The 26,753-nt window shown below is 34.9% G+C and overlaps 1 protein-coding gene across 3 annotated transcripts; it reads left to right on the forward strand.

Annotated features, from left to right (window-relative positions):
- The first annotated feature begins 3,159 nt into the window (after positions 1 to 3,159).
- Positions 3,160 to 18,149, forward strand: LOC131073921 (retinoblastoma-related protein). Of its 3 annotated transcripts, none has more exons than XM_058010434.2 (18): positions 3,160 to 4,326; positions 4,476 to 4,580; positions 4,950 to 5,095; positions 5,204 to 5,300; positions 5,434 to 5,480; positions 6,053 to 6,263; positions 6,395 to 6,461; positions 6,580 to 6,759; positions 6,884 to 7,077; positions 7,791 to 8,679; positions 14,645 to 14,834; positions 14,947 to 15,019; positions 15,217 to 15,393; positions 15,485 to 15,604; positions 15,912 to 16,056; positions 16,158 to 16,270; positions 17,324 to 17,439; positions 17,539 to 18,149. In XM_058010434.2, the coding sequence occupies exons 1-18, from the start codon at positions 4,219 to 4,221 to the stop codon at positions 17,726 to 17,728; spliced, it is 3,168 nt and encodes a 1,055-aa protein (XP_057866417.2). In that variant the 5' UTR covers positions 3,160 to 4,218; the 3' UTR covers positions 17,729 to 18,149. The 3 variants fall into 3 exon arrangements, with proteins under 3 accessions (XP_057866417.2, XP_057866418.2, XP_057866419.2); XM_058010435.2 differs by having other exon boundaries at positions 17,545 to 18,149; XM_058010436.2 differs by having other exon boundaries at positions 3,161 to 4,326; positions 17,542 to 18,149.
- The last annotated feature ends 8,604 nt before the right edge of the window (positions 18,150 to 26,753 follow it).

The following is a 26,753-nucleotide window of genomic DNA, read 5'->3' on the forward strand; positions in this document are numbered from 1 at the left end:
CTCCTATGTTGCCGTTGCAACTTGCTACTTGATCGTAGATCACAATCCACGAGAAACATCACTTCCCACATATCTAATGTCAAAAACAAACCATACCAGATTCAATAACACAACTCGGGTTCTCTTCCCACATCTTAAGCAAATTCAACCAAATTCACGAGGACAAACATTTCGCAAGTACTCAAATAAATTAAAGTTGCTCTCCAAAGAACCATTAGCTCCAACATTCAAAAGCTTGTCAGCCTTGACATTTGCCTCCCTGAGTACATGCAACACCTTGGACTCATCAAATCCACATAGAAGGAGATTCATTCTTCTAATGTGTTTGTCAAGTTGCCATGCCTCCATCCGACCTTTAGTAATCCCATTCAACACAATCTGGGAGTCCCCCTCCAGATGGAGTCTCTTCACTTCCAATTTCTTTGCCAGAAGAATGGCTTCTATAGCCGCTTGACACTCGACCTCATTGTTCGAACCATCCACCAACCTTTTAGCTCCAAAAGCTAGAATGCTTCCACATTCGTCACGAGCTATAACCCCTACCCCAGAGGTCCCAAAATTCCCCCTAGAAGCACAGTCAAAATTGACCTTAACCCAACCCTTATCTGGCGGAACCCACTCCTGTCTTATTTGACCCTTCTTGTGAGGATTAGCCCTCAAAAGCCCATTAACAGACCAACACAATAAAGATATATTATAAATATGATATAACATATAGTTTTACTGTAATCATAATAATAATAATTATATAATACAATATAATCATTAAATTACAAAATACAATATAAATGCTTAATAATATTATTTAATTATAATAATTTATATAGATTAAATATATCAATAATATAAAATATATTAATATATTTCATAAATAATAATTAAATAACAAAAAAAAATACTAAATATATAATTATTTTCAATAACTAAATTAATAATTAAATACATACTTAAAATACAAAGCTATAATATAAATATATTATAGTATTAAATAACAATTTTGAAGCTAATTTTAATTAAACTAAATTAATAATGATAAGAAAAAATTGGATGTCTTGACATTATTTGTATAGATTAATTAAGATATATAATCTAGTTTATTTATCTAATATTTTCACATCCCATTTTCAATATGAAGAGATTTAGTTGCACTAACTTGAAGTCACTGGTGAAAATTTTAATTTTCCAATAATGTTTGATTCAATCTATTGCTCAATTAACATCTTTTTTCTTTTCTTTTTATATTAAAATAAATCCAAAGACTTTATATTGATGATAAAAAAAAAATATATATATATTTCACTTTATTGATAAATAGACTTTTGTTCCTTTTTCTTGGATCCATTTTTCTCTTTTCCAAACTATACATGTATCATTCCCTAAGAATAACATTTTCCTTCAAACCCTCATCAAATAAAAAATCTCACTTAATTGATAAATAGACTTTTGTTCCTAGTTCTCTCTGATCCATTTTGCTCCATTTTCCCAAACAAGTGAATCCAATTCCTTCAAACCATCATCAAAGAAAAAATCTCACTTAATTGATAAATATACTTTTGTTCCTAGTTCTCTCTATCCATTTTGATCCATTTTCCCATTCGACATTTATCATTCCCCTAGAATCAATGCAACTTACTATTTTACTGTTTTGATTTTTGTTTTTTACTAGTTTTTTAATAACTTTTTTATTTCTCATTCTTCGAGAATAACATTCTCCAATGCAACCTACTTTTTTACTGTTCGTTTTGATTTAAATTTTTTTTTTTTACTAATTTTTAAAATCTTTTTTATTCTTAAAAGAGAAAACAAAGACTTTATGTTGATGATCAAAGAAAAATATTTAACTTTGTTGATAAATAGACTTTTGTTTCTCGTTCTCGAATTCATTTTGCTTGTTTTTCTACATGATTGAATCCAGAGGACACGTATCATTCCGATAATAACATTTTCCTTCAAGCCCTTCAACCAATTAATGCAACCTTGAAAAGTACATTTAGCTAGGACCCAAGTAGTTTCCTGAAAACTCACTTCTGACACAAAACTTTGAGTATTTAGAGATGCATTTGTCATTCCCAATAAAATGGTTCTCTATCTTTGATTCTCCATATCATATCTAATCCACCATGAGAAAACATGTACTATTATTATAATGTTATAATTAATGCTTGTAATAAAACAATTTAAATTATATAAAATCAAATCTTTAATTTAAATTTTATTTTATTATTTTAGTAGTGTGAATTCAAATCCTATTTGATTTCATTAACTATATTTAAAAAAAAAGAAAAAAACTTTTTATAAATAATTTTGAAACATTTGGAGGTTATAAATCTTGTTCTCTGTATTTCTTTGAATAAAAAAAATAAAATCTTCTTATTTGTCAAAGAAAAATAATGATTTCTTATTTATTGTCAAATAATTTATTAGTCAAGCAATAGTGATTGCAATAATATTTCTAATAATAATAATAATAAAATAACTCTAAAAATGAATGAAAAAAAATTATATATATATTTTTTAAGACAATAAATTTAAAATAATAAATTTACTATAGATATCTACTGTTAAATATTATATTTAAAATTTTATTTATTAATAATAATAATAATATTATTTTATTAAATATAAGATTATTTAAAAAAAATATCTTACATAAACCTTAGGAATAGATCACAATCACTATTATTATCAAAGTTAGGTTGCCATCACATTGCCACTAATTTAAGCAAGCTAAAGAGATGGAGTAAAATTGAAATTAAAAATACACCAAATAAAAAACTAGGTAATATTCCAAATAATGAAAAAAAACACAATTAATAGAACTTACAGTTCTATCCCAATTGCTGAGTATAAGCAAAATTAGTAAAAAATAATTAAGTAATGAATATAGGCAAAATTAGTAAAAAATAATTAATTAATACCTGGTCACCAGATACGATGATATATCATAACGCTGAACGCCATGCGATGCGCGCACGTGTATATATCATACACACGACGTTGTATATGCATTGTGTATATACTTCCCAGGATGCCATATACACAATGTATATACATCATTCACGCATGACATGAGCATACCTCATTCATGCATGACATGACATGTCATGTGTGTATACCGCATGGCTCTTTTTCCCGCGCTACGACAAGAGCATTTCCCGTAGAGGAAAGTTTATGACAGAACAATACAAGTGATTGCGAGGGAAAAATAAAACAGCATTTTTATTATTTATCTTTGTAGTGATGAGAAGAAGCTTCAAAACCCTCATCAATGGCCGACAAATTCGCTTTATAAGACTCTGATTGATCAATTCAGACTTCATTGCTGTGTGTTCGGTTGGATTGTAGAGCTCGAACTTTGCCGATCGACATAAAATTCGCCCACACCCAGTTCTGATTTTCTGTTTATTTTTACCTTTTTGCCACGACTCACTAACAGAAGCACCTGAAGAAATAGGTACCTGGAACTTTAACGTATTTTTCGTTCACTGCTGTTTTTTCCCCTTGTTTTTCTCTCCTTCCTTTGCGACTTTTGAATGGGTATAGTTGAGGCGACTGAATCTGTAGAAAATGCGTTTTTCAGTGGCTTGAAATTAGTTGGAAAATGACGATCAGGCGCTTTTGAATTTACGCTATGAAGTTAGGAACTTGCGGATTTGAGGTGAAATTTATGATAAGAGTAATTTTTGGTTGAAATTTTGAGCTGGAATATGGGCCAAGGAATCCTTGTTAGAAATTGTGGCATTAGTTGAAGAAGTCGGTTTGTGTGTTGTATAATTAATTATTTAGATTAGGAGCAGTTTCCTAGTTATTATAGGAGATTTAATTTATGATGAGAGTAATATACCGAAGAGATTTTGAGCTAAAATCCAGGCAGGAGAATCTGTCTTCTGTTTTAAATATAAAAGAGTGGCATTTGAATAACAAGGCGGTTTATAAGATGTATACGTTTAGGAATACTTTTGTAGCTGAGATTGTAGGTTAGGTGAGTTTTAGTCCAGTGCAAGGTCTTCTATTATTAAATATTTGAGCCAAATTTAGTCGGTGATGCTGTGTAAAAATAAGGCAAAGCGATTGAACATAGTTTTATGGATATGATTTGTTTTGGTAACTGTAATGGTAGGGTTTGACTGTGTAGAGTCTGTTCTGGCGAGCGATTTTGCGAGGATGAATTCTTTTTTTGAGGATTTGAGGCGGTATTAGAAATTAACAAGGTGTTCCATGAGTCCTGGATCGTTGTTAATGGAAGACATCAAGCCTTCAACGAGGTTAAATGGATTGAATCCCGAAGAGGATAGCATGGAAGCTCGGCTCAAAGAATTTTGTCAGGTATTTTGTGGATTGTTCTGGTTGTGATTTAAAAAATGTAACTTGATGAAATCATGATGTCCTTGATTGTAGTTTTTTTGACACATAGAGTGGGCTTTTACATGATTATTGTTCTGCGAAGTTTTTTATTATGTTTTTTTTTTGGACAGAGAGGGCTGTCTTTGGAGGAGGAAACCACAGAACAGGCACTTCGTTTGTTCAGAGAAACCAAGGATGTTCTGTTGGCTAATATGAAATCCCTTGCCAACGGAAATGTATTGTTCTCAATTCATCTTGTCTGTAAGATGTTTTAGTGATCTGGGTCAAATTTTCGTATTCATTGATTTAGATCTCGTTCAATGGCTGAAAGCTACCTTCATATTTTCCATCCACATGAATGAAATTGGATATTTTATTATACAAGTAGAATTGAAATTTTTTGTTCTTTGACAAGCCCTTGTTTGTGTTGTTCCTTTTCTAATTTTTATTAGTAATTTAATGCATTGATCTTTGAGCAAAATAATAGTTTTAAGAAATCCGATTTGTTTTTTGGATATATAATAAAGAGAACCTAGCAATATTTTTAAAATTTCAAAAGTTTTGACATCTAGACTGTGCTTACCCATATGTATTTTTGATACCAGGCAGAGGAAAATGAGCGGTTTTGGTTTTCTTGTGTTCTTTATTCTGTTAAGAGACTGAATGGTGGCAACACAGTTAGCAAAATAAACCAAGAAGACAATGATACTGGTTTTACGCTTTCTCAGATCTTAAGAGTTGCCAAGCTCAAGTATGAAGTGGTTTCCTTTCTTTAAGTTATGCTATTGAACAGTATCTCTTTTGAAATGCCTTGGTGTGACACTTTTATTTACTCTTTCAAACTACGCACTGTGAACAGTATCCTGGATTTCTTCAAGGAAATGCCACAATTTTTCCTCAAAGCAGGCTCCATTATAAACAAACTTTATGGAATCGACTCGGAGAAAAGGCTTCAGGTAGTCTAATTTGTAGTAGGAAGACAATCACAATGCTTGATATTTATGTTACAAGCATTGGGCATTCTACTGATTTGAGATAGCGTTTTTGAGCTGTCAAGTATATTAACTGATTTAGTGTGGGTTCATTTAGACAAAGGAGCTCCAGGCAAATTTTGTTCATCTGACTGTATTGTACAAGTAAGTACTTAACCCGATTTAATTAAATTTATGATTCATTGTCATTTGGAGGCCTTTTCCCTTGTTATCCAATTTGCCAGTTTTGGTTGAAACATAGTACCACGTCTTTATGCCAGACAGGTTTGGTTGATCATATATCTATCAAATAGACATCTAGATTAACTTTAAAATTGAAGATTCCATTCAAAGCAAATGCAGCCTGCTGTAACTTACATGACATCATCCAAGAGATGCATTTTTTCTTTTTAACCTTTATTTGCTATTCTACAGTGGATGAGTTGAAACCAAATGTGACTGTTTTCATGCTCATTCCTGTATGTGAAGAAGTTTATCATTGAATTAGAAATGGCTAACAGTACCCAGGTTTTATTGCATCATAACATACATTACACATGCAAGATAGATATTTTTTGTTTACATCCTTATGTGCTGTTCTACAGTGTGTAAGATGAAGCCAAATGTGATTTTTTTCGTGCTCATTCACTTATGTTTTGAGATTTATTATTGAATGAGAAATGTCTAATGATACCTAGATTTATTGCATCATTGAACTTTTGTACCATGTCTTTCAGGTATTACAAACGAGTATACCAGGATTTCTTTTTATCAGGGGATAGTACTCAAGATGCAGTCACAAATGGTTCTGAGTCTGTTTTAAGTGGCATTGAGCCTGTTTCAAACTATCTTAGATTTGGTTGGATGCTGTTCCTGGCATTGAGAATCCATGTTTTTAGCCGTTTCAAAGACCTGGTAACTTGCACAAATGGGTTGGTATCAATATTGGTAAGTTTGAGAGCTGGATTGTTGTCATATTCGTTGGTTTGTGCAAATGTGTTTTAGGCTCGTTAGTTTGATATTTGACATGGTTTATAGCCCCCTGTTTGTCTTAATGGGTGGAGAGTTTTGTATGGCAGGCTATTCTGATTTTGCACGTTCCTATACGATGCAGAAGTTTTTCTTTTAATGATTCTACTCGCTTTGGTAATGCCTTGTGGATTTTACTCAAATAATTGTGATAGGCTGCTGTTTATTGTTTTAGGTTGTTTTTGATCCTTGTTTAGTATTTAGCCCATTTAGACTAACATATCCATTCTTTCAGTTAGGAAAGGTGGCAAAGGGGTCGATCTGATATCATCTCTGTGCAATATCTATCATACGTCAGAAGAGGACTTGTTAAAAACAATTGACAAGGCTAATGCTCTGATAGTTGACATTTTGAAAAAAAACCCATATCCTGCTTCAGAATGCCACACTGAAGAGTTGAAGGATATTGATACAGGTGGCAATTTATACTTTCATTTCTTTTTTTCATCTCGTGGAATGACATTTCAATGATGAATTGTGCTATGTTGCTTTGGATCTTTTCAATGGCTTGACATATTTTCTTGCTTTGGATCTTTCAGATGGCTTGACATATTTTCAAGATCTTGTAGAAGAGAGCTCCATTGTATCAAGTATTCGAATTCTTGAAAGGGATTATGAAGATGCGATCCATGATAGGGGAGAACTTGATGAACGAATGTTTGTAAATGAAGAAGATAGCTTATTTGGTTCAGGAAGTGTTTCCGGGGGCAATGTAAATATTACTGGATTAAAGGTATAACTTATAAAACCATGAATGCGTTTATAATAGTAGAAAAAACTGCAATGTTTCTGAATACGGTCATCATTTTTGTATTTTGGTCAACATTATTTATTACTTGCACTGGAATGCCTACTCAGTTCTGAAATCTGCAATATGGGTTGATCATTATATGATCGAAACATAAATGAAGAACATTCTGAATTTATGGAACCTGTTCTTACTTTTGATTCATTCTCTGAAGAGTTATAAATTTACATTTTCTTTATTTATTTTTAATTGCAGATATTCAAGCCAGTGCTTTTGTTTTCCTTTGGTCTCGTCTTATTCAATGCTTCTTTCCAGTGGAAATAAGCAAAAATTACTGTTTTTGATGTCTTTAATCGGGTGGTGATGTTTTTGCTTGTATGTTCATTCTACCAAATATGTGATTCTAATGTTTATTAGGTGCGGTGATTATTTTCTATTGTGTTGATGATTGATGTGCATGCATATTGCACTCTTGGTTTGTACATTTCCCACTTTGTTGATTTATTGACATTTTTTTCCCAGCACTTGAAAGTTTTTGAGCATATTATGTAAATGTGGTCTGCAATTGTGCTCTTGTGAGGAACTTATCACACATTTATTGATTTTTTATATGGCATAAAATTAGTGACTTATGGGGCATGTGGCAAGTTGTTGCACAATGGTAGCAATAATCTTATGTATGCATTTGAATTCTGCAGAGAAAATATGATGCTATATCCTCACCAACAAAGACAATAACAAGTCCATTATCTCCGCCGGGCTCTCCATTGACATCCCCAGTAAAAGAGAGCTCTACACCCTCTAAAAATAAGATGCCCCCACCTTCTACACCAGTGAGCACAACAATGACAACTGCAAAATGGCTTCGAACTGTGATCACTCCACTTCCTGCAAAACCCTCTTCAGAGCTTGAACAGTTCCTTTCATCATGTGAGAGGGATATAAAACCAGATGTGATCCGTAGAGCACAAATAATACTGGAAGCAATTTTTCCTAGCAGTGCACCTGTGTACAGATGTGTTGCTGGAAGCCTTCAGAGCGCTGCATTGATGGATAGCATATGGGCAGAGCAGCGTAGGCTGGAAGCATTAAAGCTATATTACAGGGTTTTGTCTGCTATGTGCAGAGCAGAGTCACAGAGATTACGTAGCAGTAACTTGACATCCCTGCTGACTAATGAAAGATTTCATAGATGCATGCTTGCTTGCTCGGCAGAACTTGTTTTGGCAACACACAAGACAGTTACAATGATGTTTCCTGCAGTTCTTGAACGAGCAGGGATTACTGCATTTGATTTGAGCAAGGTGATAGAAAGTTTTGTAAGGCATGAGGAAACTCTCCCAAGAGAGTTAAAGCGGCATCTGAACTCATTAGAGGAAAGATTACTGGAAAGCATGGCATGGGAAAAGGGCTCCTCAATTTACAATTCCCTTATTGTAGCAAAGCCTGGCCTTTTGCCAGTAATAAATCAACTAGGCCTTCTAGCAGAACCGATGCCATCTCTAGATACCATTGCTATGCATCATAATCTCACTTCTGGAAATCTTCAGCTATCCACCATTCCTCACAAGAGTGAGGCTATACCAGGTAATTTATCTTACATTTAAATTCAAGTTTTGGGTATTGCTTTCTTTTTTACTGTTATTTCTATAGCATCTCGTTTTTTTGGGTTTAGATTTTCACATGTTAGAGGCTTAAAATTGTAGTTTATCATATAGATAGCTACATTTTTAGAGAATTTCTTTGAATACAAATATCTGAAGCGTCATTTCCTAGCCTTGTATATCTTGTATGGTAATTATTAAGTGAGGAAAAAGTTGTGCATTATTTTTAAATAGTGTCAAATGAATCAAATTGAAGAGGAGGCATGACATTTCAATTGACAAGAAATGATTGATGCAGTCATTTAAACTTTTGAGACTTGTATGCATGAGCGTTCAGTGTATGCTTTTGTCTTGCTCCATTATTTCTTTCAAATTAACAATACTTATGAGAAATTACATCTTAGCATTAATATATTATTACAGAAAATTCAATGAAAGCATAGTAGGTTCAAACCATGCAAAGCAATTTTGACCGAAGCCATGGCATTTGTATTGATGTTTTCCTTGCCTTCCTCAATCACTGATAAAAATGAATAAATATTAAATACCATTTTGCTCAAACTTTCTTAGACATCAATTTTGAACAAGACATCAAGAGCCATATTTGAATAGACACTCATCTATTAAATGGGTATTGCATTGATTGAATGCAAGTTCAATTGACCTTTGCATCGCAATTTAAAAAAAAATAGTTGATGCCATTTGGAAATACTGAGAACATGACATTTATGAGAAGGGGCCATCTTTGTGGGGTGATTGTTTGGGAGAAGGACAAATGCAATAAAAGTTTAGGCTGGTTACTTTATTTGATCCTGTCTTGTTCAAGAGCATTTCAGGATACACATTTTTTAGGTCTGGTTCAAACTAGAAATGTTGATGATGGATCACAGAGTGTCATCCGAAAAGTTGATGCAAATAAACAACCAATCGAATCCAGAAACAACACAATGAAACATTATGGATTGTGGAAAACTGATATCCCTAATGTTGAAACAGTTTTAGTTGATTCTGGTGTGCAGATTTATTGGTGAATTTATGAATGTGTTGTTCTTTTTCAGACTTTTAAGTGTCTGGTTATTTTTATTTGTCTGATATTGTATACATACAAGACAGTCAAAGAGCAAGTCTATAAATGCAGCTTGTATCACAAGCATTTATCACAGATGGTTGTTATTGCTGATGTTCTGTTTTATGATGTTTTCGTTACCTAGCTAAAACCGAGGAAGAAGCTGATTTAGCTGATAGGCATATAATCCAATACAGATTCCCTTATCTATTGGAAGTTTGGAACCATCCGGCTCAACTCTAGTTTGAAGTGTTCTGTAGAGTTTTATTATTCATGAAGGGTTGCTAAAGTATAGACTATCTTGCTGCCATATGTAGTTGGGAGGCTGGATGAGAAACATAGTAACAAAGTTTCATAAGTTTTGTAGGCTTGAGGAGGTGAAAGGTTTGACAAATTTTTGATAGCTTTGAAGCTATATAACATAGTATTATGCATTAACCATCGAAATAGAATATGAATATGATTTAAAATATAAATTGCAATCACCAATGTATGCAGTATTTAAAAATTTGGTACACTACACTATTATGCAGTATGTGGATAGTGGCACTTGCTCTTGAATTACTATGGTCTAGGTCTTTGTGCCATGAGGCTTGAAAATGCCAATTCAAACCTATGATTCACCAAGTTTTTGGGATAGGGATGACAAGGGATGAGGAGATTTGTTTTTGGGATGGATTTTTTTGAGGCCATTTTAAGGGATGGCAAAGGGACCACCAGCAATCAATTTATTAATAAAATCAGCAAACTTTTATGTTGGTTGGACCACCAGTTGTCTTCAAGTATATTTTATTTGATAGTTATTCCTTCAGTAATGTTTGTAGTAGGCCATTCGATTCACTTCTAATTGACCATCATCCATTGTAAAGCCTCCTACATCTCAAGCATCTTCTCTAACAAATGAAATAACTAACATATTTAGTCTCCAAAGGTTTGAGAAATTTATTCTTCAAAAAAGTTTTGAATAGAGTGAGTGAGGTATGGTGCTAGAAATTGAATATTTGAATATCTCTAGCTTCATTTGTTGCACCCAATGTAACTTACGTTTTCTAATGTTTAGTTCAATGTATTAACATAATAACATGGGGTCCAAAAGATGTGTTTGTCCACTATCATTCCAATTTCCAATTAATTTGCATATACATATCGAATTAGTTATCACTTGTATAACATTTGAGGGCTCAACCTCCTCTATGCCTCTTGCAAAATATGAAATTAGAAGTTTGCAACCTTTGCGTTTCTTTGGACAATCAATAGTTGTAATAAAATAAGAGCCAATTGAACATGTGACTATGATGTTGATGAGTGGTTGATGTCTAATATCAATCCAACCATCCATGTCAATAGAGTAACCATCCATGCCAATAGAGTAGCTTGTCCTAATCCAAGTCTGCCTCATGTCCTCCATCACCAAACTCATTTTAGAATGTTTTTTTAAAGGGGGGTAGTGCATAGTTTATGCTCTTGAGGGGTGAATGAGGGACTGACAAAAGCTAGATGTTTGAACATTTGTTTGAAGGAGAATGTACTAAGTGAAATGGGATGGCATGGACATAGAAAAATTTGACAATGGAAAACTTTGCAACATCTCGTGCTCACATATTGAACATTCTTGCAACTATCTTTGCTTTCTCAGTAGTACTAGTCTTTCTCTTTCCACTTGTTGAAACATCACCACTACCAGTAGCAACCATGGAGGGCATAAGCATTATTGATTGTGCAAATTGTGTTGGTATGAGCTATCTTCCATTTTATGTTCACTACTCTCACCGCTTTTGCTCATGTTTTTTTGTTCAAACAATAATGCAAGTGCAATTTGAAAATAGAAAACAAAATCATATATTTCTTACTTGAATTTTTGAAAAAAAATCCGAAGAACCACTCACCTCTTCCACTTATCTTGATGACTCACTCCTCATTGCTCACTAGTTTTGGTTTCTCCAAATGCACCTTCAAACCCTGCTCAAGATGATTTTTTTTCTCAACTTTCTTACATTTTTCTTTGGCATGTAGAAGAGTTTGAATGAGAGAGGGAGCCTTTTTTATTTCATTCAGGGCTACGTGAGGTGTGGGGCCCACCCAAAAAATGATTAAAATAATCACTTATTCAATTTAGACAAAAAAGTGGCTGATTTGTTGTGGGGATAGCAAAGGGACGACTTTGGGAGGCATTTTAGGTGTCCCCTTGTGTTGGGAATGTTTCTAGGATGTTTAGGGCAGACAAAAAATTGGGGATGGCTTGAGGGTGTTTTTGAGGTGACCACGAATCCTCACAACTTCCTTAGAATGGAGACAAGTAAAAAAACCTAGAATGTGCCAGGGAACATAGATTGAAACCTATGATACCAGAATCGTTCTTGGAGGTCTGGATTTGGGTATGGGTATGAGCTGAAATCAGGTACGAAGTGGGTTTGCACCTCATTTCGTCTCAAGTGCGGCTTAGATGCCCAGGTTCCTGTTGGTTCAGCTTGGTCTTCTTCAAGCATGGGGCATGCCTTCACTGGGCTAGAAACAAACATATTGCCTTCCATGGCATTAGTGCCAAGTATTTGCACTTGGATATGTTTGTAGAGGCTATGAGAAAGTACGATCCAGATGGCTTGTTTTCCAATGATTGGATTGACTAAATTCTGCAAGAACAAAATGCCAGTGAAGAGAACGATGTGGATGGTTGTGCTTTAGAGATTGTGTATTTGTTGAGAAGATTGACATTGTTCTTCGGCAGATTGTTTTTTTTGCAGACCCGGGGGAGTTTATCTCGACGCTAGAGTTTGTCGCTTTATTTAATTTAATTTAATTTAAGTAGTGATAGCTTCACATGCATTCTTCAGGAGCTTCTTGAAGGAGTTCTTGATGCTTGTTGAGACCAGATATGCATCCTACTTTATTCTATTGGAGAGAATGATTGAGTTGCAAGAGGCACTACAACTCATGGTTATGACAACAGATTGGAATTGGTGGGCCGAGTAGTATAGAGTAGGGGAGAAGGGTGAAGGATATAGTGGAGAGTGATGTGTTTTGGAGTGATGCAAAATACATAGTCTCCATTATTGCTCCAGTTTTGTAGGTTATCATATATGGGGATGGGGATGTACCTAACCTTGGAGAGGCGTACAAGTGCATCGATTCTATGCTTGACCAAATGAGGGCTGCTATGTGAGTGGACCCCACTTCAACATTCTATAATGAGCACATTCAACCAAACATTCAATAGAGATGGGACAAGCTCAACACTCCCTTGCATATGGTTGCCTATGGATTGAATCCTCAGCGGTACAAGACTAAGCTTGGTAGAGTTAGGATGGTGAGGTGAAGGTTGAGTTCTTTAGGTGCATTGATAAGATGTATGGTTCTCATAATGCCGACACAATTTGCATTGAGTGGATCAAATTTGCCACTCTTAGGGGTTATTTTGATGTGGCTAAGATAAATATAAGAACTATGGCACATGATGACCCAATTTTGTGGTGGACTTGTCATGGACAAGAATATTTGACTACTGCTCTAGCCATTTGTTTGCTATCTCAGATTCCTAGTTCTTCAGCTATTGAGAGGAACTCGTCTACCTATGGTTTTATCCACTCTCTTAAGAGGAACAAACTTACCTATAGGAGAGTAGAGAAGCTTGTGGTTGTACATAGTGCTTTGCATCTCATTGAACGTAAGACATTTGTGTATAAAGAGAGTCTAGCAATACAGTGGGATGTAGAGCCAGAGGAGCCATCACGGACTGATGAAGATGTTATGACTTAAGATGTCGGGCTGGTTGGTGTTACTTTGGTGGATATTGACCATGAGGAGCCTAGATGAGGAGTTTCATTTTGGGGATGATTAGAGACCTCCCTTTACTACATTTTGACATTTTGTAGTTTGTACTTATTTTGATATCATGCTAATCATTGTAATCATCTTTATGAATATTTTCGATATAATAGAAATCTCCAATTCGACAAGTGCATTTGTCAAATTTTATTTACTATTCAAGTATTTAAAATGAAATGAATATCTTAAATCTTAGTATTTAGTATTTGCAATTTTTCTATTTTACTAATTTGCCAAAGTTTCATTTGAATTGTAATTCTTATACATCTTTTCATAACTAGTTTTTCAAGTACTATATGTATATCAGCACCACCACCCCCCCGCCGTCCCCAAACTTAAGCTCTTGGTCCTCCTGTCCTTGAAACTTGTCCCCCTGTTCTGAAACTGTGTGGAACATTGCAAATTAACATATGAAGTAAATAATTTGTTTTGTTTTCATTGAGCTTTTTGAAAATTATAGAAAAAATATATCAAGTAAGATAAAGTAATTGAAAAACTTATGTGTTTTGTGAAATAAATTAACATATAAAAATTAAAATTATTGAAATAATTTGTTTTTATAAAACATTCGCACTATTTATTGATAAAAAAAAAAACATTCGCACTATTTAAGTAGTCATGTACTTAAGATATGAGTAAATAATTTATTTAAATTGCAGATAAACTATTATAGATTTATTAAAATATATTTGAAGACAATGGAAAATACAAGGATGCACACACAAAGATTCTAAAGCAATAACGGACCCTTTTACTTAGTTTCTTAATTGCTTCTGTGATTAAGTGGAAGTGGAGTATACCCTATAACTCCACTTGATGTGCTCTTTGTGGTGGTGGAATGTGGTTGTTTAGTAGATCAGCAGCATGATGGTAGGATTGAGATTATAGATTAAGAATATGGTAACATGAGGATATATTGAATATATGCTGTTCACATTTGGTGTTTGAGAACCCATTTGTACCACTTCATGTGTATTCTGATTTCTGTTATTGACATTTAAAATTTTTTACATTAGTTATATCTGGCGAGGGATTTGACTTAGCAAATGTTTTACTGCAGATAATAATATTGCTGCTCCATCTTCACCTCAGAGGCATACTCCTCCTGTAGTTTCAATTGAGATGGCAGTTGGAGTTTCAGGTGTAAATAATAGCTTTGTCTCACCAGCAAAGGACCGGTCCTCAGCCTTTTTAGCCTTTTCCTCTACAAAATCAAGATTACAGCCTCCTCTGCAGACAGCTTTTGCAAGGTAGTTTTCTTTTTAATTGTTGTTTTAAATGTTAATCGGTGATTTTAGTCATATGTTTTTTTATTGATTTAATGATATTAGAACTTTGGTATAATGTATGGTGCATGTTCAGTCCCACACGACCATGTTCTGCAGGAGGAGGGGAGACTTGTGCAGAGACTGGAATAAATGTATTTTTCCAGAAGGTAAGTGCTTCCTCCTGTGTCAGCTGTACTGGGACAACTATAATATAATTCCCTGGGCCTTTCCTTTTGTAGAACGCTTCCTAGAATTTTTTCTGATGAGTATATTTGGATGAACAAGGAATTTTCTAATTTTATTTATCTAACTATTCATGCCCTTTACTGATTGTTACTCATCCTTTATCTGATCATATCTTCAGGTTCTTAAGCTAGCTGCAATTAGAATCAAGGGCTTGTCTGAGAGACTTAATCAACCTATTCATGTTATGGAACAAGTTTATCGTCTTGTAAAATGTGTTCTAAACCAAGAAACAAGTTTGTTTTTCAATAGACATATCGACCAAGTCATTCTTTGTAGCTATTATGGGATTTCAAAGGTCAGTTTTACATGAGACTCAATTAGAAAACATTTGTAAACTTGCTTCATTTGCAGATTAACGGCCATTTTTATGTGCAATATTTTTGCAGGTTTCTGGTTTGGGGTTGGCATTTCGAGAAATTGTTGCTCAGTACAGGAAACAACCTCAGTGTAAACCTCAAGTATTCCGAAATGTATTCATTGATTGGTCATTAACAAACCATCCTGGGGTATGTTGTTTCTAGTTTTCATGGGCATTGTCCTCTATAGTTGCTATCTTTTCTGTTATGGTTCATGATAAGATTTTATTAATGCATAGTTTGCAGTTATTTTTGACAACCTAGGGTTTTCTTATCCTAGCGCTTGGTTATACTTATTGTAATTGAATGTGCTTTGCAGGTTATCTAACAACACTAATATAATTTGCTTTCATTCTTTCTTTCTGACAGGATTTCTGATTTATCCATGCAGTTAGAAACTGTCAACATATGAAAGTAATTTTACTATTTTCTAATTTGCTTTTAAAACTTTTACCAGAAAACAGGGCAGGACACTGTGGACATTATTGCATTTTATAATGAAGTGTTTGTGCATACTATGAAGCCCTTCTTGGTTCAGTTTGCTCCTAATGCCGCACCTGGAAATCATAACCATAGCTCAGAAGATCCAGACAAAAATGAAGGTAGTTATTCCTTTATGTCAGTACTACAGTTTTCAATCATTTTGAAATGAAAACTCTACAATTCTTATTGTGTACAAGTGCTTGCATGTCTCTTTAATCAGGTCCATCTCCAGGATCACCTGGACCATCACCTTTTCCCAGTCTTCCAGATATGTCTCCCAAGAAAGTATCAGCTGCGCATAATGTCTATGTTTCACCACTACGCTCTTCCAAGGTATTGTTCTTATTTACAGAATTTTTAATGGCATTTTTGATGTTTTACGTGTTCCTGCACTATGCTTGTATCTTTCTTACATATTCAATATTAGTGTAGGCATTGAAAATTGAAAAACCAGAAATATAAGAGACTCAAAAGTTGAAAAGAAGAAATCAAATCTAATCCTATTTTATCACGTTTATTTCAAATCTCAAAAGTAAATGATACGTTGCTCCTCCTGTTGGAATGTGGATGCAAGTTCAGCAGTATAACACTATATAGGATTTGATAAGTGATTGATTTTGACAGCATGTTAATGTATGAACATGATTGATGATCAAAATGATGAAGAAGAGACTGTATTTATAGACTTAGGAGATGAGGATAAGACCAATCCCATGAGTTAACTGGAAAATCAGTTGTCAATTCAACTAGAAATTAGAAATTTTCCAATTTGATACTTGGATTAGTTGTTTAATAAATGGATAATTGTACACAGAGTTCCAATTCTCAGATGGAGTTGACTGAGGGAAGAAGATTCGAGTTTCTAAACAGAGATTTGAAGTGGATAATTAGTTCACATTTAATTAAATAATATATAATTATTTAATTAAATAAACAAAGTGAATGAATAATCTGTGATAATTAATAAATGATAAATGGTAATTAAGGGTCGACTATTAGGGGACCAATTAAGAGAATATTTTCAGTGTTTACAATTAGTTATGATTGAAAAAATTACAAATGTGGGAAACTAAAGTACACTACAGTATGCTCTGTCAGCTGTTGGAGACATTTTTTCGGGGTCAAAATCTAATCTCTATAAATTCATTTTCTCATTCCCCTTTTTAGTGTCCTTTTCTCACCTTTTTTTTTTGTGTTGGTACTGTGGGTAAATAAATAAAACTAGCTGAAAATATTTCTCTTAGTAATTAAATACCAAAAGCAAAAATGTTTTTGTCATGTCTTGCTAAGGGTTTGCAATTTTCTCTAATTTACAGTTATGTCTTGAAAAAGGAAATTCTGAAAACATGGTTGATAGAACTAAACATTTACCAATTGGTTTTGTAGAGGGAGACACTCATTTCAAGCCATTCGAAAAGTTTGTATGCATGTGTTGGTGAAAGTACTCATGCATATCAAAGCCCTTCAAAAGATTTGACAGCTATTAACAATCGTCTGAACAGGTTTGTAATCCAAAAATTTACCTGCCATTTATGAGAAAGATGGTTTTTTATGTTGCAGCATGTTGATGTTAATTGGATTTTTGTTTCTGATTGTTTAAGCAGCAGACGTGTTAGTGGCAGACTCAACTTTGATGATGCAGGGTTAGTGAGTGACACCCTTGTGGCTGGGAGTTTGTATACCTCACAAAATCCTGGCAATCTTACTTCAGATTCTGTTCTAAGCCAGTCCCAGTCTTTGCCATGGACAACATCAGCTTCACCTTTGAAGCGGAGACAAACAGATAGATAACAAGTATACCAATGGGCTGTAGATAATTCATTATTTTCTAATTTAGTGTAGACATTAACACCAGGGCTGTTAGGCTATTTCAATTTTTCCGTTAAATTGGGTTGCTGGCTGTTCTAGCATCAATTTGTTTAGAACAATAGAGGTAGAGCTATGCAACAGGAGATGGACTTGATACCAAAGAATGAGGTGTTCATTTACTGTTGCAACTTGTGCCATAGTAGTTGCAGTTGTCTCAGTGATGTTCTTCCAATGGGCATGTGATGCCTGCTTCAAAGTAAAATCATTATGTTGCTAAATAAGATCCGATTCCAAGGAATTTGTACTGTGCATAACTTTGATTCTTTTTGGCTAAAAGTTCGAGGAATTAGAAGAAAGTTGTATGGTGCACCATCATCATTATTTTAGTTTTTCTTTTCTGTTATTTATCGAGTACAAGACCTTGTGTAGTGCAAGGAAAATGAACAGTGCCAACATTTTAGGAAAATCTTGACTTTTTTCCTTGGCAGTCTGATTAATTAAATAGGGATTCTTTGTATTGTGGCAGTACAACTAGTGGTTTTAATTCCTTTTAGGAAGGATATATATATATAAGTTATATACATCATTGAAGGTCTTATATGTTGTTCCCTGTTGGGATTTGTGTCCATAACAGGAGAATGGATAACTGCTTGTTTTTGTAGTAGACCATACAATTCACTGAGTGGCATTTATTTATTGCTCAGAGGATATAGGTTGCAGCGCATTGCTTCAGAGGATATTTCTTGCAGAGTACATGTACTTTTTTATGGAAAGATTGTTCTGCTGTATACCTAAAAAAAGCATGGATAGATCGGGGTGAGATAGGGTGCCGATAAATTATATAGTCAGTCATCCTTGGTCAAAAGAACTGTTCTAGTTGGCATAATAAGTACTTTTCTCCTGATTGTGAATTATCCGAGTATGTGGTCCGATACCATAAGCCCGTATATTGTAATTTGGAAATGATTTTGCATCGTCAGATACACAATCCCTGGACTCTAGGTCCGCTATGGATACCTGTGGTTCTTGAAGTTGTCGTTTGGCTGTTTCTTGCTGCATCCCCGTGGATGATCATCAGAGTGAACTAAAAAGTGCGAGATTTATTTGCATTGAAGTTCCTGTCATCTCAAAGTCCTAAGCGTCGTAGCAGCTTCTATTAACGAGGATTTTTTGTGGTGGGTTTGTCACATTTTGAAGTAATCCCAGATGTTAAGCGTCTTTGCACAGGACTTATTTAATTCGGACATTACTTTCAATTGCACTTACAAGAGCATGCCCGTTCTGGATAAATTATTCACGAATTTAAGTTAGAAGCTACCAAAAAAAAATGTTTACCTACCCCCAAAATATAAATGTGTTTAGATGTTTACATGCATATTTTAGTGTAATTGATTTAGTTTAACAGGGAGTGAAATTGCAAGTTTCCGCTCTAAGATAATTGGAATTGTAAAGATCTAAATTGCTCTGTGGAACGTCATGATAAAGAACTAATCTTGTTTTCGGTCGGTTGGGTGGCAATAGTTTAAACCTCAAGCTGCAAACTTCAAACCCTTAAATTTTATAGGTCGACTGGATTTTGTGTTTCTAGTCTATCTAAATGTTGCCGGTCATGTTAACAAGTTTACTTGATGCATTCCAGATTATAAGGGGGTTGACTGGATTTTGTGTTTCCAGTATATCTAAATGTTGCTGGTCATGTTAACAAGTATACTTGGGGCATTGCAGATTATAAGAGGGGTAAGCTGATTTCTGCAGTCTTAAAAAAGGTTATCACCATATAAGTCATTTGCAAGCTCATTAGAGATACACTAGTAGTTGGTTTAGATCCAGAACCATCAGATGATAAGGATTCAAACACAGATGGTTCCACTTCTCTAACTTCGTAGGAATTCTTCGACTCCATAGCATGAATCGTTATGGTCTATAAATGCATATTACTGTAACATAATTTGTTCATTCATTCAGTTGGTTGTTTGGACAGAGGACAAATAAATATGCACCTTTCTCAAGGGTAATGCCATATACATAATAAATAGTTGAATAAAATATACACTATTTTAGTTGTTGCCTTAAATTTTCCCCATGATTGAAAAATCTAAGCGTTGCATCTCATTTCATCAACTGTCATAATCATATTTTGGATGTCTAATGAGCTCTTTTTCAATTATTAAAATATTTACATAGTACGTCAGGTTTGGGTTTAAGTTAGAAACTCTCACGGGACTTTGACACGCCTTTTCATACTAGAAATAAAGAAAGCAACCAATTTTAATGTCCACGAGGCTAAGGATGGCCTATGGGACAGCCTTTGCGATTTTCCTTTTGAACACCTAGAAGTGTTGTTGGTCTTGGCCACTCGTTCTAAAAGCTCTGTTGGACTTCGACGATCATACTACTTAATTTTAAAACCTTTTCTTTGTTGGTTTTGTTTCGACAAGCTATTCTAATCAATCAAGAGTTGTAGTGTCGATGCCATATCCGAGGGTACTATGCATTAATTATAGGGGGCCAAGGTAGGTGTGAAGTTAATGCAGCTTGACCGAAGGGGTATTTAACCTAAATCATCATTTTCAAAAGCATAAATCAAAAGTTTAGCCAAGTTTAGGGAAGGAGTTTGCAGCAAAGTTAATTATGCCAAGAATCGAAGCACAAATCGCTATCATGGCCATAAAAGAGGTAATCCGTCGAATAATCATTAACAAGCTTATTGTTCATACTGTTAGGGTTTTAATTTCATCATCAAAAGCGGCCAAATTGAGTGGAAACTTTGCCAAAAATCTTCAAGGATTTGAAAAGTAATTCAAGATGAAATACAAGTATCTAGGGCATGAGCATTTAAATGGGTTGGAGAGCTCATTAGCAAAGGTCGAGGATACCCAACTAGGGCACATTGATTTAGATGAATTTTGGGATTGTGTGAAGAACCTTGACTGACATTCGATCACACAGAAGCTAGTGGAGAGCGGACTATTGGAAGTGGCAACATTCTTGGTGGCAATTCGATGTACATATTTGGTAATGAAATGCATCAATAGGTATGACCTTAGTACTTGGGAGATTAAGACGAGTAATGATAGGGTTCTCATAACACTAGATTGGGCTACAATTTTAGAATTGTTTCCAGTATCCAAACAAAGAGGAGTATTCACATTGGGACTTCACCATTTCATAGACAACGTTTAATGAAAGGAAAGATTATTATAAAAATATCATTGCCAAGGATTGGTTCATACTAAAGGGGAGAGGGCAATACCAATTGCCAAAGACAATTGACAAGTCATATTTGAAAGGTTGATATAATTAGTCTACAACATAAGTTGAGAGCTGATGTAGGTGCTCTCAATTTGGATGGATAAATGTTCTTTGTACAAGTCATATGTGTTGGTGAATCATACTTGGACTGAGCAAGTCTAATTAGTGAACGACTGCATTCTATGATTACTAGTTTTTGCCTCAATAAGTTTTTTAATGTCATCCTACTTATTTTATGCTCTAGCTTGCACAAGGTACTAGCATGGTTTGAATCATGTAGAACAATATTATGATGATATTCAAATTTATGATTTTTTATCTAGATTTGTAGTGTTAGTGTAGGTTTTTATTTTCCTAGTTGGGTTTATATTTTTCCCTTTTCCTAGGTTTTTTCCTACACTTTTATTAAGCTTGCTTAGGTTAAATAGAGTGAGTTTAATTAGTGAGTGGGTGATTTGAGGTGTCGACATCCTACAAGGGAGGTGGCATTTGCTATCTTGGGAAGATGCTCTTGCTATCTTTAACTCGCATAGTGGCCTCTCCCTATTGGTCCATTTTGCCACCTCTACCCTCTCTTTAGTCTATATAAACTCATTACCTAGCTTGTATTTTCATATAGTTGGAGATAGTAATCAGATGTTATTTTGCCTTGGAGCACTTCATATCAGTTTTCTCTTGGTATCATTGTTATGTTGTTCATTTCATTTGCATTCACAGTTTATTTGATCTCTCTTTCAATTTGATTTTGGGTTGTAATCCGTTTCTCAAATTTTAACATGTTATCAGAGCGTGTTTTGAAAGATTATATCTCTGTAGTGAGATCTTGTAAAACTAAGCTGTTTTTTTTCTTGCGTTGCGTATGATATAGATAACAATGATTTATGAAGATCCGATAATCTTTGTCATTGCACGTTTGTCTTTCTCTTGATCTGGGTGATTGTAACGTTCTGGAGGATTCTGAGAGCATTTTTGACTATTTCATTGCGTCTGAGAGGCTCAAGAAAGTTAAGATTGGCTTTCGTTTCATCCTTTTTGGAGATTATTTGAAATAGTTACAAAACAGGGATTTGTAGATTAGATCTAGAAGACAACTTTCAGACTGAGCATTTTTAGGCCAAGAGGACCTTGCCATTGCATTCGAAAGGCCTCAGACAAATTTTTTATATATAATTCACCCCATTTCGGTATCAGGAACCTTTGTGGGAATTTTTTTTCCTAGGCAGGTTGTACGACCTCCCTACACTCAGTCCAAGGTAAAAAGAATACAAATAATAATAAAAAAGCGCTTTTAAAAGCGTTGCGGCAAGCATTGCACTAATTGCTACTGCTAAGCCTTAATAGTGCTAGCATTGAGTGCTACTGCTAAGCCTTAACATCGTTAAGTGGTTGCAATAGTAGCTGCTAGCGGCTTATTGACCGTTGCTCCACCTCTGTCACCACTCGCCAAATGGATGTCGCCACCCCAATGTCGCCATCTGGCCACCTTTGCCAGCGACACCACCAGTGAGCCACCAGGGCTCCACCCTTGGCCCTAAAAAGGGCATTTTTTTCAATTTGCATAACTTGGGCAAACAGAGGTAGATTTGTTCAAACGAGATATTGACAGAAAGTTGGAGACGAGCTCTTTGCTTTGAAGGTGGTTTTGATAAGATGTTTTTGTTGTTTTTTTCCCATTTCTTGCAGGTTGAAGTCTGCTATTACTAACTCCTTCATCTAGCCATAACTTTTGCCCTGGTGCTCTGTTTTTCAGAAACAAATAGGCATAAAAAAGGTGGTGAAGAGCACTACATAGATACATGGCTCATTTTTTCTAGATTTTTTCTCTGGCTCATTTTTTTATCAGAATTTGTAATTTTGGCTATTGTGGGCCATTGAGCATTGTAACTTGGAAAAAGTTCTGTAAATGCACTAAACTATAAAGTGCCCAACTTGTAATATTTGGGGAGGTGATTTCTGATCTAGTGAAAAATGGGGGGTTTCTCATGTGTTGCGTTGATCTTTGTTTTCTCTTTTTTTGCACAATAAATAATCTTACTTTCTGCATTAAAATGGATCAAATTACAGTACCAATACTCACACCCTATAACTACTATGAGTGGAAGTAAAAAAATTCTCTTTTTTCGCACAATAAATAATCTTACTTTCTGCATTAAAATGGATCAAATTAGAGTACCAATACTCACACCCTATAACTACTATGAGTGGAAGTAAAAAATGGCAACCTATCTTAAGAAGTTGGGGTTGTTTAGAGTAACTATGGGTCTTGAAACTGAACCATCACTAATTGCAGAAAAGCCAAAATGGTTTAACAAATGTGACAAAGCTTATGGTACTCTATGCATGTCTGTATCTCTTGATCTTCTTTTTCATGTTGAATCTGCTACAACTTCAAATGATGTATGGACAACTTTAGAAGGGTTGTTTTGTAGACAAGATGAATTAAGGGGACACCAATTGGAGAATGAGCTAATAGGATTAAATCCATGTAATTTTGATACAATTCAAGACTTCTTCACAAAACTAAAGGCTATAAGATTGCAATTGAAGGTGTGTGGGATAGACAAGAAAGATTCATAATTGATTCTAAGCATTCTTTCCAAACTTGGTCCAAACTATTTAGTTTTTATTTCTACATTTTATGCCATGAAAAGTGTCTTAGGAACCAACTATAAAATGCATTCTCTTGATGATTTTGCAAATGAACTTACAAAAGAACAAGATAATAAAATTCAAATGGGCACAATTAATCCCTCTAAATCTCATGCCTTGGCTACAAATCAAGACAGAAAAGATCAAAAAGGGCCTTCTAAGCAAGAAAAGAAACAAAAGAACCAAGGAGAAAAGAAGTAAGAATAGAGATCGACCACGCAAAAAGCAACTAATGATGCATCTTCTTCAAAAGGTGATAAGCCCAAGAAGGAGAAAACTAAGTGTTCCTATTGTAAGAAAAATGGTCATGATGAACATAAATGTCTAAAGAAGCAAATTGATCACTTGTCTCATCTTCTTGAAAAGAACAACATCAAGATGCACAATTATGTCAAACCAAGTTTATCTCAGAAATATTCAAAGGACTCAAGTAAGGGGAAAGCAAAGGGCAAGGCCCTAGTTGCTGTTGCTTCACAACCTAATTCCTGGATTATTGACTCTGGTGCTTTGCACCACAAGGCTTCATAAAAAGATAAATTTTCCTCCTTAGAGTCATGTTCAATGCCATCTATTCTATTGGGTGATGACACTCCTGCTGAAGTGCATGGGAGAGGGTCTGTTGATGTGGGCAATCAATGAGATGCACAATGGGTCTACAATTGCAGTGGGAAAGGCAAATCATTAGTCCAGATTGTATTACTTTTCTCATTTTGTTCCTGATTCTCCTTCACTTGCATTTCTCACTCACTCAGATGAGGTGAGTCGTTTACGGTGTCAACAGTTTGGCCATTTGAACTATCACTACTTGCAGCAGCTCAGTCAACATGACATGGTTATAGGGTTGCCTTCTATTCAATTTTCTAATGGATTTTGTCAAGGATGCATTATTGGCAAGCATCCTGAATAAAAAAATTGATAAAGGTAAAGCATGGAGAGCCACATAGCTTTTGGAGCTAGTACACAGTGATTTGGTGGGTCCATTTTCACATCCTTCTTTCAGTAGGGCCAAATATGTTTTGACATTCATTGATGATCTTTCCCGGTACACCTTTGTCTCAAACAAAAGTCTAAAGTCTTTTAGTCTTTTCAGGAATTGAAAGCCTTTACAGAGAAACAATCAGGGAAAACCATCAAGGTTCTGTGCACCGATAACTGGGGGGATTATGTCAACTAGAGGTTTGAGTAGTTTTGTATCTCAAAAGGTGCTGATCTTCAACACACAGTTCCCTACACTGTTGGGTACGGTTGTCGTTGCACCAAAAGGTCAACCTGTCAATGCCCGCTACAACCACCAGACACATAGAATCCATGGGAGGCAGTTAAGCCATGTCGCAAACCCATTGCTTGTGTTGCACAAAGACCAAGGGTGCACACCTTGCAACACACTCCACATCAAAATGGAGTTGTAGAATGTAAGAATCGGTCCTCGAAAGAAATGGCTAATTGTATGATTCACTCCAAATAATTGGCACCTCAGTATTGGGCAGAGGTCATCAACTGTACATGTTATATCCAAAATCAGGTTCCTAATCGAGCTGTGAAGGGGGTAACTTCTTTTCAATTTTGGACTGGTCGGAAATCCATAGTCAAACGCTTTCGAGTGTTTGGGTCTCCTACATGGGTCCACATTCCAACAGAGAAACACAAGGCTATGGATCCACAGAGCAAGCCTTGCATATTTGTTGGTTATCCAGATGGTGTCAAAGGCTACAAGCGTCTCCATCCTACCACACATGAGATTTTTATTAAGAGGAGTGTTCGTTTTGAGGAAGATACTTCCAGTTCTTCTTTTGCTACTTCTCCATCTTTCATTCTTATGGAGACATTGCAACTTCATGATGATAGTTCTTTCAGGGATTTTAATCCTCCCAATACTTATAAGATGTCTTCTTCCTCCACTTTAGATGATGATGATCATGAGGATTCATCTTCCTCCTCTCTTAGTCATCATTCAGAGGGTGATGATTGTCCTCCAAAATCTCCTCATTCTCCAACTACTGGGTCTCTTTGGGATTGTCGGACATTGGAGTCATCTGGTGATTAGGTCGATGATCCTTTAGATGTGAGAACAACAAGGTCACAATTCAAGCATGCTCTGCATCTCTTCTTTGCAATAGCTTCAGATCCACAATAATTTTGGGAAGCTTCAGGTGTCCTTCAGTGGGATGCTTCTATGCAGAAGGAGTTCAATTCCTTAGAGAGGAACCGTACTTGGGATTTAGTCCCTCTTCCCAAGGGAAGGAAACTTGTTCGGTGCAAGTGGATCTACCAAACAAAATTTGCTACAGATGGGTTAGTTGATAAGCATAAGGCTCGACTGTTCACCAAAGGATTCTCCTAGGATTTACTACTTTGAGACTTTTTTGCCAGTTGCCAAGATGAATTCCATTCGACTTGTTCTTGCTATTACTGATGCCCATCGCTGGGAAGTTCATCAATGGATTTGAAGAGTGCTTTTCTTCATGGTGACCTTTAAGAGGAGATATACATGGAATAGCCACAGGGATTCGTCCATGATCCTTTACTTGTTTTCTGCCTTTGGAAGTCTCTCTATGGTCTTAAATAGGCCCCTTGAGTTTGCTATGCCAAGATGGACTCCTTCCTTCTATCAGTTGGGTTCACTAAGTTCCATTATGATTCAAACATCTACATTTTGCAACAGGATGATGTAGACACTGAAAAATGTCTTTTTCATCATGTACTAAATATGCGTCCTAATTAATTAAGTAATTCTTTAATTCTTTAATTAAGTTACTTATCCTTCTAAATTGACTCAACCATCATTCTTCATTTTATTAATTATTCAATTTCTATTTCTCAATTAATTTATCAGTTAACCCTATCTCAAATTTTAATTAAATATTATTTATTTAATTAATTATGATTAATTCTTTAATTAAATAATCTTTATTATTTAATTAAATCACATTTCTAATGTTTAAATAATTTATTTTAAATTATTTAAATTAATTAATCTTTTTCCTCCAAATTCCCTAAATTCAAATTTTAATTAATTTCATCTAATTCCAAATCATCAAATTTACATTTCACCAAATCTGAATTTCAGTTAATTTCATGTGCATTTCAACATTCGAAAGTCCAAATT

The sequence above is a fragment of the Cryptomeria japonica genome, chromosome 9, assembly GCF_030272615.1.
Source record: "Cryptomeria japonica chromosome 9, Sugi_1.0, whole genome shotgun sequence".
In the NCBI taxonomy this organism is placed as follows: Eukaryota; Viridiplantae; Streptophyta; class Pinopsida; order Cupressales; family Cupressaceae; genus Cryptomeria; species Cryptomeria japonica.